This window comes from Zosterops lateralis, assembly GCF_965231275.1.
Source record: "Zosterops lateralis genome assembly, chromosome: 1".
In the NCBI taxonomy this organism is placed as follows: Eukaryota; Metazoa; Chordata; class Aves; order Passeriformes; family Zosteropidae; genus Zosterops; species Zosterops lateralis.
The window spans coordinates 135944224-135958861 of record NC_139762.1 but is presented as its reverse complement, the minus strand read 5'-3'; the positions used below and the strand labels follow the sequence as shown (position 1 = coordinate 135958861).

Genomic DNA, 14638 nt, shown 5'->3' with positions numbered 1-14638 from the left:
CTTTTTCAGAACAGGCAATACCCTTCTTAGGCAATGTCTGCAAACCAGGAATGCTGCTGTGGATGACAAGGGATGTTCATCAATAAGGCTTTAATACTCTATCCCTTCATGGTGCACAGTGCCAGCATAAACAGGCATTTCCTTTCTCCCTCCAGCCTTCTCAGCTGCGTCAGCCTGCAAGACAATGCAGCTAACAAGATTACAGAACTGATCTGAATTTAAAACAACAGCAAAACAATTATTCATTTTAGCTTGGATTGAGTTTGCCAAAGCAGTCACACCACCTATGCCAGCACAGCTATGGTGGCAGCAGGAGAAAACAAAGAGCAAGAAGGAAGCTGGCACAGCTGCCAGATGAAACACATGTCTCAACCAGGGGAGCATTTGAATTGCAGACCTTTGCACGACAGGATCTTTCCATTCCTCCACCCCAAACTGGATCTCCAATCAAACACTCTGCTCTCTTCCACCAATAGCTGAAAGTACAGCATGGATTGAATGGGAGAGGCAAACAGGAAAGAAGAGGCAGCACACAGAACACAGTAGAGCAACTGAATTAACTGCTTTAGTGAAGACCCAGCTGAATGTGCCTCAGCCCCTTCCCCTGAAGGGCTCACATTAGGGAACAGACCAGAATACACAAACTTCCAACCTGCAAACATGCCTTCTACCTGTGAGAAGTACGATTTGCAGGTGGGTAGGGAAGCTGATGAATTTGCTCTGGTCTTCACACAAATGGGATGGGATGTAGCCAAGGCATGCTCCTTGCATTTAGGTTTTGTTCAAGTTAGTAACATCCTTCCCCTTACTTAAGGATGTAGTTTTTAAATTCAGCTTTTTGAGTTCTTATTCTGTCAACATTAAGGAAGCTGACATTTCAAGGTGGTACTACACAGAAAAGGAAGAAAAAGACATTTGAAATGAGAACAGGTTAAGAGAACCCTGGACACTATCTTTACTTGTCCAAGAGCTCTAAACATGCTTCTCTCCAAAATAAGGACAAATGTGCCAAATCTAATGCTATCTCTGTCCAGCTTAGATTTTAGACAGTGCAACAAAATCAGAAGAAAAAAACAACTCTTTGAGAATTAAGAAGTGTCTGGCAATAACCTGGTTTGAGATTTGTGGTTGTTATTTCCATATAAATAATGTCTTCTCACAGCTACTAGTTAAGAATCAAAGACAAGTTTTAAAGGCTAGAAGTTTTTAAAAATGTGTAAACCAATGCAAGCTGGGCACCTCTGGGGTGGAAAAGGAGACCACAGAGAAGATCTGCACTTCACCAGAAGTCACCTGTAAGGACTCACCAAGTTTTCCAACACCTGTTTCCTAAAAATCACAGACCTTCGCGACCCACCCAATCTGCTACATGCATTATTTTGTTTGTTTGTTTTTAATTATGGCTACAATTCTGCTTCGACCACACCTGAATCCAGAGGTGCTTTCCTCCTAAGTGCTGATCAAGGCCTGGTAACAGTGTTTACTTTCAGAGTGCACCTGAGACCAAAAAATTGCATCTCAGCTACACCTACCTCCTCACATGCCACACCTGAGGCCTGTGAGCAGGGCAGAGAATTCTCTCCAAGCCCGAAGCCTGGAAATCCCTTTGTGCATAAGCACCTAGACACCACATCCAAACAAGCCATACCAAGACAAACAGCCAAGATAAGCAACCTTTCTTCCCCTGGCAAATGCTTGGCTGTGTCTACATACACATCCACAGGAGGAGACCACTGTTTGCACATCCATAAAAGCCTTTTCTTTCTTTTGGAAATGAAGCATGTCTTTAGTATAACACCAAAGAGGGTGATTACAGAGAGCATGCCAGGTCTTTGAAATCCAAGAAAGCACTTCCCAGAACTGAGAAGCTGTTCTTGCATCTACTGCAGAGCACAGGCTTCATCCCTCTGAGGAAACAGCTGTCATTGAGGGACTAAATCCATCCAGAATAAGCAGAAGTCCACACCCAAAGTTCTCCTCAAAGTAAAGTTTATGTGCAACCCCTGTTGTCTTGGTAAAAGATATTTTAAGATGAACAGCAAGGAAATCACAGTCCAACCTTTTAAGGGACTCCTACAAAAAGCCGAGTTCGGTTCATACGAGCTTAACCACCTGAGTTTTAATGAAAAGTGTTTCCCTTCATGACCAAGGAATTGTGTAGAAGGAATACAGGTAAATCACTTTCTACTCCATGCTTAGGATTATCTTATCTCTTTTCTTTGAGAGGAAAAGGGCTTTCAACACTGCTTTGACTGTCAAACACATCCTTCATTCACACAGGCCAACCACACTCTGTTAGAAACAGAAGATGTTAGGAACCACGAATCAGGAAAGAAAATTCCAACTTTACTTTCCTTGGTACATTCCATAACACCTTTAATTGGTTCATCTGGAGATTTCAGACCAAGTCTGACTTCTAACACTGGGAATGCACCCCAAATACTGGAAATGTTCCCCAGCCATCACCGCAGCAGCTGTGCTGACCAGGGAGCAGCCTTGGAAGACCTTTTTTCTCTTCCTTTTAATTGCAGAGCTGTCTCAAAGACATTCACCTTTGAATACCCCTTCAGAGCTCCTTGGAAACAAACCCAGCTCCAGTCTCCACCCTCAGGTTGTAAATCAGTAGAAATGGTAGACGTCTCCTCCACAAAAGGAGGCATAAAAACCTTACAGGCTATTTTAATCTTAAATTATTCAGCTTGGTCGAACTGCAGTCATTCCAATGGAATGTTGTTGTACTCCAACAAGGGCTTACTGTTTCTAAAATAAATGTCATGGTAATACATCAGTGCTAGACCTTTACTACCTGCACATTCACATTCAACAGTCACTGTCCTAGTTTAACAAAATAACAAAAGAAGGACATTTGCTGAAAGAAGGAAGTTTAACAGCTACCCATCAGAACAGAACAATACAAAACTCCCATTCTTTTTTGGAAACATCTATCCAATTAAAAGTACATGTAAAAATTAAAAACTAAGGTAAGCTTCAAGTAACTGCTACATGCCCGTTCTTTTGATCCTGCTTTTATTTAAAAATGGTATTTTCTTGCTTTAAAAAACAATACAGAACTGCCAACGGAACTCAGCACTGAATTTCTTACAGCAACTCCAAGTTTGTATCCTTAAAGTCCATAACCACAGGTATTCCTGAGCTGGAAAAAAACCCAAGATTTAATTTCTGCTTTTGTTTTCCAGGGGTTTACATACCTCTCTGGAAAGACAGTCTCCATTCAAGTATCATAATAAAAGCCCTGGACATTTATCCACAGGAGATGTTTGCAAGGTTAAAAACCTACTGAGACATAGTTTTCCTCCTCTTCTACTGAGTAATGCACTTTATAAAACAAATCAATCAGATTAGAGATAGCAAACCATTAATACTTAAGTCAGGGAGCAAAATGTTTCAAGTGGCACCCAAAAAACTACTCCACAGAAAAAAATGTATGCAATTGATAATAATGATTCCTATTGTTGAACCTCTGATCTGTCCACTCACTAAATTATCCCTTATTGAATTGACAAGAGACAGATTTTCTGATCATCATCAATGAAAATCCCTGGATTTCACAGGCCTGTGATTAAGATCACAGGACCTCCTCCACTGAGGAATGTTAGGAAATAAACAGTGGGAAAGGGAGATAAACATTCAAAACTCTTTAGGATTTTTTTTTTTTTTCGTTTTCTTTTGCACAAAGGAAACTTAAGAGGGCAAAGGAGAAAACAAGTCTCCTTCACCCTGTGACAACTCACTCCTTCCAGCAGAACCACATCTTTGCAGTGGAATTTGAAGAATTGTTGGAAGGAAGGAGTAGATGGGAACCTGCTTCTACAGCAAGTACCTCACAGCAGAAAACAACCCCACACACCACCTACCACCCTGCAAGATTCTGCTCTTGAAGGATAATTTAAAAAATGAGCAAACCACAAAAGCATTTGACACGTTAAACTGGGCTTTGCTACAGTTTAGATACCACAATACCTCAAAAATTTCAAAGATAAATGCAGAAAAGGTACGATCTCAGCATTAGAGAGGATGTAAGTTGACAGTAAAGTGCTTTCATGCACATATAACATTATACTTATTCATACTTATTCTTTAAAAAGTCACAACCTTTGGAGTTTTTTCCGTAGCTGAACTGAAGGACAGCATTGCAAAAATACAAGCAGCAGGTGACTACCAGGGGATAGGATGGACAAACAGACTTTCGGGGGGTGGGTGGGGGGGGAAGGGATTCTCCAGAGCTCCATTTTCCCACAGTATGGGGCAATAAGTTTCCAAACAGTATTTCTTTCCCTATGTGATATGCACATTATATTTAAACATTTTAAGCACGTAAATACACACATCTTACAACTAAACACATTCATTCCTTATTATTTCTTTAAAACATGCAAAATGTCATTTAATGCCACATTCCTACTTTGAGGCGTCACACAGGTTGGTATGACTTAAATCTCCTGAATTTACTCAAAATGTACAACAGGTCAAGACTGTTTTAAAATATATCATGAAACTCTGTTGTTTGTTTTCTTCCAGATTTTTACCTCTTATTTTTTAAGACAACACTTAACCTAAAGATGGCATGAGAAAGGTAAAAACAGACTTACTCTGACATCAGTGGCATCCCCATGGCGGATGATGCTGGCCCAGGTGGTCGGTTCACTGCTGTTCTCAAAGTAGTGGAAAACCTTCAGGACTCGTTCCATGGCCCCCGGGGAACGCTCCATTCCCGTACTGAAGTGAGTCTTTGCACCAGAACTTGGGGTGTGATTCAAGTTTGGGTCAAGGTAAGCTGCTGCCATGGTTTTGCTAGATGCTAGGTATCTGTCATATTCTAGAGAAACAAGAAAGAAATTGATTTTAGTTATGCGTGATTTTATACTTCTTCATACAAAGGCATTTATCAGAAAACCATGAAGACTCACTTCCTTTCTGGAAAGCAACTGTAAGTATTTATGTGTCTACAAACATGAAAACCTACCTTGATGACTACCAGAGAAACTGCAAGCCTCTTGGAGCAAGTGATCTGAACTTGAACACCACAATTATTTACAGAAGTGGTATCTTTAGCAAAACCTCTCCCATTCATTTCTCAGTGACTTAACCCAGGGTCCCTGACAAAGCCTTCAACACCAAATACCAGCTTTTAGTTCAAACAGGAGTTTTCATCCCTAAAATCTGCCAAGTCTGGTCTCACAACAAGCCTCTAAAAAGGCATAAAGAAACACCAGCACTGAACCTCAGAGGCTCTCCACTAAGAAGTCACACACCAACACCAGGCTCTCCTGTTTCAAGGCTAAAACACTGAAAGCTTCACTCCTTTTGTGCAAGTTTGGGAACCAGTGGGGCACAAAGGCATCCAGGATCTAAGTTCATTATTCAGTGAGGAACCATTAAGAACACAGCTATCCCTCCTCTCTGCAATTCCTGAACAAGTGGGTAAGTTTTATCTTCCACCAACCTGAAGGCAAAAGGCACAGACCCTGGTATGAGGCTGTGTGTCAAAGGAGAAAGAAGAAAATTGCCTCTTGGCTACTGCTCCTAATTAGTCAGCCACAAGCAGATGGTGTCTGTGAAATCAATGCAGTCCAAGAGAAAAAGAGCAAAGAGTACCTCCTCCCTGCCTGCCAGTCTAGAGCATCATTCCAGTCTGCTGGCTGCAGAGAGCAAAGGACTGCAGGGCTTTGCTCCAGGGCTTGGACAAGTGCATAGAGCTTCCCTTACCTCCTCCTCTTCGCAGCGAGCAGCCAGTAGGGAGGCAGTTTTGAAAATGTGAAGTTAAAAATAAACTAAACTCGATCTTTTTGGCACAGCGCTCTGAACGCCTTCCTGATAGTAAACTGAACGCCTGAGCCCTGGTTTACTGCACTGAGAGGGACAAGAGAAAGCCTGGCTTCCAGCTGAGCTCCTGTAATGCCTGGCTGCCTCTTTGCCACCTGCCACGGTGCTCTGCTGACAACCCTCAAAACTGGCTCAAAAAACTATCGGGGGGAAAAAAAATTCAAAACAAAAACCCAGGTGGATTTGGCTTTCAGGACTAGCTTAGTTTCATTCCACGCTCCCTGAAGCTGCCCTACAGGCAGAGAAGCAGATGCAGCCGGGATCAGGCTGAAGGGAGAGAGTACCTCCCCCGCAGCAGCAGCTGGTGATAACACCAGCCACGGCCACAACACACCGTGAGCTCAGCTCACAGGAATTAGCATCAGCAATATCTAGGCTTGAAATCTTCTAGGCTAAAACTGGACTGGAAGTCTTAAGCATCTCTTTAATTCAGATCCACCAGATAAAGAAGAAACAACAGCCCATCTGGGCAGGATGTCTTTACCTCTTGAATAAATTGCGTTCATCCAGGGGAACTAAGAACTTACACTAGACAGACAAAAGGCCGCTAATGTCCTGCCCTCAGGGAAGATGGTAAGAGAAGCCAAGGAGACTCCAAGGAACACTCCCACCACCCTTGTGTCTGACCCTTGGGACTACCCCCACCTGACAGAGCTTCCTGTGAAAACTCAAGAAACCATCACAGCTTTACTGTCCCTCTTTTCTGGTCACCAACACAAATGAATTAAGCCAACCTTCGGCCCATATTAAAGCCTCTCCCCTTTTCACCTCCAACGAACAGACACAGATCTGAAAATGCCTGGAGCGCCTCCGCAACTCTTTGACTTCTCCTCACCAAAGCAGCCCACTTTGTTTTCACACAAACACTGACTTTAAAGCTGAAACGGGCACAAAAATCTCCCCTCTGCCACACTAACACCAAAACAACAAGACTGTGCAAGCCCCGAACTGCAGGACTCCTTTCCTGTAAGGTTAAAATTGCCATTGCTAAACCCCAAAAGGTCTGCAGGGTGGGGAGTTTCACCAGGACAATTCGGGCAGATGAACAGTCCAACTGCTCAGAATGAAATTGCAGTTTTCAGGCTCAGACACGGCCGTTGACCTTGTGCAGGATGCTCTGCAGCCTTCAGAACAACCCACCCTACCTCAAGGTCACTGGTGAAACTGCTGAGCTTTAGTTAAAGTTTACATAAGCAGACAGCAGGGAGAATTGCTACAACACAAAGCAAAATGAGTCATTTTTTTCCCCAGAGGAGAACCCAAAGAATGCCCGCTTTAGAATTAATTCACCAGACTCCATCCACTTAATACACACATTCATCAGGTTTTATGTGGCTGAAGAACAGGGAGAAGAAAAGATGTCAGGGAAATACCAAACCAAGCATTTAGAAGTCTAGCCATAAGCTTAAATATGGACAATCTACACCCTTGGGAGGAGCAAACAGTGAAGCAATGCAAGACACCAGTACCTGCACACTGAAGTGCTCTTACAAGGTGTCATTCCAGTGGATAGGCAAAATACTATTATAATGTTTCCATATTCAGCAAAATGTGGAATTAGGCATCAGACTGACAGTACTGGGTACAGGGTCAGTTTTCACAAGGTTGTATTTCACAGAGGTTTTTCAAAGTAAAACCACCCCCTCCACAAAATTAGAAGAGCCATTTTCCTTCAGAATTTGATCATCGCTGGTTTCTTACAACTTCTTTTAAAAAGTCAGATATTTTATGAAGCACCAAAACAGCAATAAATCTGATAGCTCCAGGTATAGAAACACATGTCATATCTCTAGTTATGGACCTATTAACATTCCCATTAAAACCAGCCCCTGGTTTTGACTGTAAAACTCTGCCCCAGGCCAAAACTTTGTAAAACACAGCTGCTGTTAAACAACTATTTTACAAGAGCTGCCGGTTACAAAGAAAGCTCAGATAACACCACCAGGACGCTTCTTTGGGCTGTTCTAAATTCAAACCAGACTGGTGTGTAATGCTGCAATTACACATCTCGGTTTAAATGAGCAGCTTTAATCCTCTTGGTACTAAACAGACAGGTAGTGTGTGCGCTACCATGGGCCAGAAACAAGCTACAGTCAACTAAAAGAAGGCAGATTTAGATTATATATAAATCCTACATTTTGGACAGAGCAACGTGGTCTTGCCCATGACAGGGAAGTTGGAACTAGATGATCTTCTAGGTCCCTCCCAACCCAAACCACTCCATGATTCTATTACTTAATTCCACTGTATTTTATTGGATCTTGTGGTATAAAAGGCTAATGGTCTAAAGTCAAGCATGGTCAAATGTCTTTGTATGCAAGGCTCCCTGCCAGCATCCCTTAGAGCTTCCAAGAGGAAAGACTATTGTTCTCCCAGTGTCTGCACTTCAGAGAAATCACACGGATTTCTCAGTAATGTCAAGGACTATTCCAAGACTGCGGGAGGAGTGAAGCAAACCAGCCCCAGCCTGGTGATACTGAGTGAGTCTGTCTGCTGAGATGCTGCAGTTGTTACCAGACTACAACACAAGATCTATTATTGCTCAGATGCATTTTCCTTACTGTGGTGGGAGCATCTGACATTTAGGCAAGCTGAATCTTTCTAGAAGTCCTTTTCTCTCAATGTGACTCCTCCCTATACATTCCCACACTTGCTGACTATATCAGAAACAAAGTCAGTGTTATGACTTCCAGTAGCACAATCAAAGTTCTAAGTCACGTCTCACTACCAGCTTCGAGTACTCAGAAATTAAATCATTTCCACTAACGAGACAGTCAAAAGTCATTAAAAAATATTTAAATCAATTAACTGCAAATTGGTTAATAAAGTGATAGTAGAGTCATCTCATAAGGGAAATGGTTTCAATGCAAATAATGTCTTCAACATCAGCAGTTTGATAATAAAAAATAATTTAAAAAATAAACAACACTTTCTCTTATTAGTGTTGGCTGATGGCCAACAATGCAATACTAACAAGTTCATTTTATAAGGAACCAAGCTGTAATTATTCACACTCCACATTGTCCTTTGCAGATACCATGAAATCTTATTATTCTTTAACCTCCACATTCTGATCCCCATCTTAGGCTTGAAGGCATTGACATCTATGAGGTAAAGCCCCTTCCAGGTGTCATTTCTGCAAAATAACTTGGTCCATCTACGTTAAAACCTATACAAATCTGAAAGAATCTATAAAATCTATTAGAAAAGTTAAGAATCTATGAAAATACAGTAAGAATTCAGAGTTCATTTCATTCTCTGGTCCTGGTGTAATAATCCTTCTGCGAGACTTAAAACACTTCTTTACTGGGCAGACTGACTGGAAAGCAGCTCTCCAGAGGACCTGGATGTCTTGGTGGACAACAAGCCAACCATGAGCCAGCAATGTGTCCTTGCACCCACCAGGCTCCTGGGCTCTGTTACCATCCTGACAAGAGAGACATGGACATTATGAAGGACCGCAAAAACAGTTCAGGAGTTTGAGTGTCTGTAATACAAGGAAGGGCTCAGAGAAATGGGATGGTTTGGCCTGGGGAAGAAAAGCTCAGGGGGATTTTCCAAATGTATATAAATATCAATAAAGACGGAGCTAGACTGTTCCCAGTGGTGCCCAGTGAGGACAAGAAGCAATGGGCATGAATAGACAAAACAGGAATTCCCATTTTAAGTATTAAGAGAAAGCTTTTGCACTACCAGGTGGCTGAACACTGCAACAGGTTGCCCAGAGGTTGTGGAATCTCCATCTGTGGATATTCAAATCACAGCTGGACACAGTCCTGAGCAACCTGCTGTAGGCTGACCCTGCTCTGAGCAGAGGCATTGGACAAATCTCCACAGGTGCCTTGCAACTTCTGAAATTTTGTTATTTGGCGATAAAAACTAAATTAAGAATTTATTTCACACTCTAAAATAATATTATCCATAATACATCTCACATCAGAGAGTAAACATCTCATGCATTTCAAGTTCAATCCATTTTCACAGCTTGTATTAAATCCTGCTGTAACTCACCTTGCAAATATTAACTTGACTATCTCAACCTCTCAGACGAGAAAGGTGTTAAGCACAATTTTAACTACGATCCCCATACAAAGCCTGTATTTTTGGGGCCTGTTTGAGAGTCAGCACATTGCTGACTTTTGGTATTCCATCAACTGATACAAACACATCCACACCACAGGAGAGAAGCAGCCAATGTGTCAGGTGTGTGACAAGTTCTTTTTGCATTTCCTTGATGTTAACACCTTGTTACACATTTAAGGATGAAACCTGGAGAAAACCATTAGGTTTGTGTTTTCAAATTAGGAACGAATGTAGAAAGAAAGGCGAAGAGCCATTTCTTCCTTTTATCATCACTTTCGCCTTCAAAGACATTCAGAAATGTCAGCTATTTACATAAATCACGTTGGAATGTCCCTGTTTGTTCCCTGCTGAGTTTATTTTTCTTGTACTTCTTCTTTCAGCTAATGCTGATGTTCAAAAGCAGAAGAAAAAAGGAGCAATCCTTTGTTCTACTTTACTCAGCCTTTCAGCTATGTTCACTGGTTTTGGTAATATTTGCTATGACTACATCCAAGAATGCATTTATTTATCTATTTCTCTTGCTGCCTCTTTTTAATCCCCTCCTGGTCACTGCTTTGTCCCTACTCCTCCAAATATATGTATTTTTAAGTGTAGTATTTGTAGCCAAAAGCACTTACCAAGGCTGTCAGGTCAAAGTATAAAGCCAGTCACATTAAAACAATTTTAAAATCAAGTTCTTAGTACCTACTTTAGCCTAAATCGTCTCACCAAGCACTTCACTGTTTCAGTTTGAAATAGAAAAACCAGCACTGGCAATTCCATTTTTCCCCTCAGGGAATACTGCCTGAACAGTTACTAAATCTATGTCTCAACACAGTTCAAAGATAATATAGAGCAAAGTCAAAACAAGTTTAGCAATACAAATTGCCAATATAGGAACGTTTATTTCAGTTGTAAGTATGTTTTAGGAGATTAAATGTTCAAGGGAGCCTGAAGGAGGAATTCAGAGACAGAGTGAACTACAAGACCCATGTGAAGCAAAGCAGGGACAATCCTGGGTCTGTAAAGGTAAGACAAGTGTAACTCACTAAAAATCAATAATAATAATAAAATATAAATAACTACATGCATCACCTAAATTAAATGAAACAATGGCATATTCCCTGTACAGCTGCTATGGACAAAGGCTGCTGAAGAACCAGAAATGGATTTTGCTGAGTGCCAGAGAAACAGTAACTGTTACTGGAGTAGTGCACCTTGGGATGAAGGGACCAACGAAGTTTCCAGGGACTGACCAATTGTCCTGTCAAGCAGCAATTTTTCAAATGTCCCAAGATATCTTGTATTCATCCACCCTGCATTTAAAACACCACTCAACATTCTCACTAAAAATCCCACAGGATAAGTCCTAATGTACCTTTAAACACTCAGTTTAACCCAATTTTATTGTAACATTACATAATCTGCACTACCAGCAATTCCCTTTGGAGTTGGCACCGTTTTCTATTTTTAATATTAAAAAAATTAAATTGTGAGGAAACATCAGTTGTGTTGGGAATACAAGAAAATCAATGTCTGTACAAGCTTTAATTAGAACACAGTATCCAGTTAGATGCTTGCCTAATTTCTCAACAGCACTCTGAACTTTCACTGTGGTCCCCTGGCACCACTGAAATTCAAATAAACACTAATCTCCCCTTGCATTTTCTGTTGCTTGCTTCTAGCAAGCTCTAGAGAATTAGAGGGGTGCAGTTTTATTTCAAAAGGCACCAGAGAAATGAGCAAGTAACAACTGTGCAATTTTAAAATAAAGATTTAAATTAATTTCTATGTATTTTGAAACTGCACTACTTGTTGGCAGCAGCCCTTCCTACAAACATTAAAATAAGATACTGAAGGAAGCTCTATGAATTCAAATAATCTTTTTTTACACTCCTGTCTGAAATACTGCTCCAAAGAGGATCCACATAGCCCAGCTCTTCTTCCGAACAGCTTAAGAAGCAAATACAAGCAGGGAGAGTTTACTGTCCTTCTAGAACAGTAAAAACTAATGAGAATTGATGATGATACAAGTGTGCTTCTCTGAAATTAAAAACCAGAAGTGCCTGAAGCTGGATGCATCTGAAAGCAGTGAGGTATCCCGGCTAAGCACTATCAAGGCTTAATACATTATTTGGCTTTGGCCACCACTCAATTTTGCCCAAGATTTCCTGGTTTTATATTACTGAATGACACCATCCCAGTCTATAATTCAAAGTGCTCCAACTATCTTTTAATTTTTAACCTCCTTTAATAATTTTAACCATCAGATAAAAGGCACTTAGGGGCTCAGGAGGAAGGGCATGACAACAGTCTCGCTGTTGCCTTGCGTGACAGTGGCGTATTACAAAATTCAATGACCTGTAAAAGGTTTTCCTTAGGCCTATTCTGGCTCAGGTGTTGAGTCAGCACCAATGATTCCAAATTGCTTTGTATCAGAACACAAGTTATGGATTCCCTACCAGTGCTTTCATCCCAGGTGGATGCTCCTGCCGTGCTGTGTAGGGCTGGTTCTAAACCCAAGACGCAGAACCTCACTGCAGCTGGAATTCTCCCTTGGACATGGTCCCTTGCCCCCACACTCTCTCCACAAAACCAGGGACTTCTGTAGTGTGCCCTACACAGCTAAGGGGAAGGGCATTCAGTGGTTTTGCTCTTTTTAATCCCAATGAAGTTGAGAGGTTTCTTGCAGGGTTTTCCAGTGAATGTCACTGAATCTCTGAATAGAACCATCAACACTGAAAAGCTCTGAAAATTGGCATCATCCAAGGAAATACCCTTGGCCTCTACCCAAAGCATTTTTCAGTCTTTTACCTTTAATCTACTAACACAGGGTTACTGAATTTTCCTTGAGTTTAGATTAATTAAAGCATGTGTAATACACTACAAGTCCTGAAGTTCGACATTTATACTGTACTGAGAAATAGGGAATTCACAATTTTAAAGGAAAGCTCTCACTTCAGTAACTCAATTACAGTATAAAGTGGGTTCAGAATGTGTGTTTTACTCAGTGTGCAGTAAACAGAGAGGAGACAGACAATAGCCTACCAAAGAACTGATGTTAGAAAAACGAATTGATTTTTCCTAGAACCACCTCCAACGTGTATGTTGGATCAGCTAAAAATTTCAGTCATTTGTGCATGAGACACAAACGAGTGAAAGGGTTAAAACCTCTGAGCTGAAGAAGGCAACAGCTGCAATTGGACCATTCTACTTCCAATTGAGTCACTACTTCCTGAAGTTTTTAAACCAGGGGAAGAAAGCCATTCCAACTGGTATTTACCAGTAGAAATACACTTAATTTAGGGCTTCCTTCAAGAGAGTTCTCTGAAAGTGGAATTTAGCACTTAAAAGGATAAAATATTGGGTCCGTGAAAGAAAAATTAATTGGAACCTGGAAGAGTTTGGCTCAATCCCCTAAAGCAAGACAAGTTCCAGTACAATTAAGCTTCATCACTTTTGTCACTTCCAATTGTGGAAGGAATCATGCAGGAACACCACAAGAATAATCAATCATGGTATATGTGGCACTATTTTCATTTCTCTCCAGCCTCCCCTGACAGGAGACATCCTGGGTCAAAACCTCATCATGTTTTGCACCACACGAGCCATAAATACAACACAGCCTGTGCCAAAACCTACATTAGCCTCTTCCACTAAAGCAACTGTTTGGGTCGTTCCATCTAGTCCAATCCATCCCACCTGAGACAACCCAGATATTTATTTGTTACTGATAGTTATCTAATCTAAACAACAGGGAGCGGGATCAAAAATATCTCATTCAACTGCTACACATTTCAAAAGCAGAAGTAAAATCGAGTCTTTGCAGGTTCTGTGAGAGCCCATCCGTGGTGAATTAGACACAAGCACAGACCCACCAGCACTGAGGTCCCAAACCACTGGTGTGAGCACATCCTCATCATGGCAGGGTGGCAAAGGAGACAGGGGGTGACTGATTTAACATCTTCATGGTTGAGAAATTCAGGCAAACCTGAAGGCATCAAGTCAGCAGGTCTTGCTAGCCCCACAAGAATTTACTGCACCTTTTTAGAATATATTTTATCATGGAGAAGGGCATTAAGAAGCTTATAAAGATGCAACTTACTTTATAGTGCATTTTTCTTCTATTCAATTATTTCCCTGGAAACAATAAATCAATTCCCACCATCGCAGTGATGAAATATGCAATTTGTGTGCGACAATCTCACCATTTGCAGAAACAGCAGATGGTAATAAATTAAGTTGGTGTTCCACAAACAAGACACCTCCATAAGCCAACACCACACACACAGAGCCATCAATCCATACTCCTTCAAGTCTCTATTAGAACATACAGGAATATTAATTGGAGAGGGGGGTTGCACTTAAACACATGCAGTTTCTAAATGCTGAATTGACTTGGCCTGAGAACACAATCCAAAAGGATCTGGCAATTAAAACACCTTTGCACATAAGCTTCAGGAAGCAGAGTTCTTACATATTTGCAATCTGTGCTCTTAATATGCTTGAATTTATTTTAAAATAAATACTTCATAGTAGCTAGGGAGAAAACAGAAGAACAAACTCCTTCAGCAAGGAATGTGTGTGCTTTAATATGGATGGAAACATTTCTGCACAAAACCTGAATGTTATAAATGCAATGGCAAACATCGGATAAATAAAAGACAATTTATTAATAACAGAATATTGAACACCAGAAAAATGAGAAAGCCACAAAAATAGGAAATTGTCA

General features: G+C 41.0%; 1 protein-coding gene across 8 annotated transcripts in view; it reads right to left on the bottom strand.

Moving 5' to 3' along the window:
* Positions 1-14638, bottom strand: part of PTK2 (protein tyrosine kinase 2) — a 190405-nt gene that overhangs the window by 102703 nt on the left and 73064 nt on the right. For all 8 annotated transcript variants that reach the window (XR_014591267.1, XM_083873480.1, XM_083873477.1 and 5 more), the window contains one exon: positions 4611-4837. Coding sequence is in view for 7 of the 8 variants with exons in the window: in XM_083873476.1 (XP_083729602.1) it covers positions 4611-4837 (227 nt within the window). In the remaining variant the exon portion in view is untranslated. The remainder of the gene's footprint in view (positions 1-4610; positions 4838-14638) is intronic.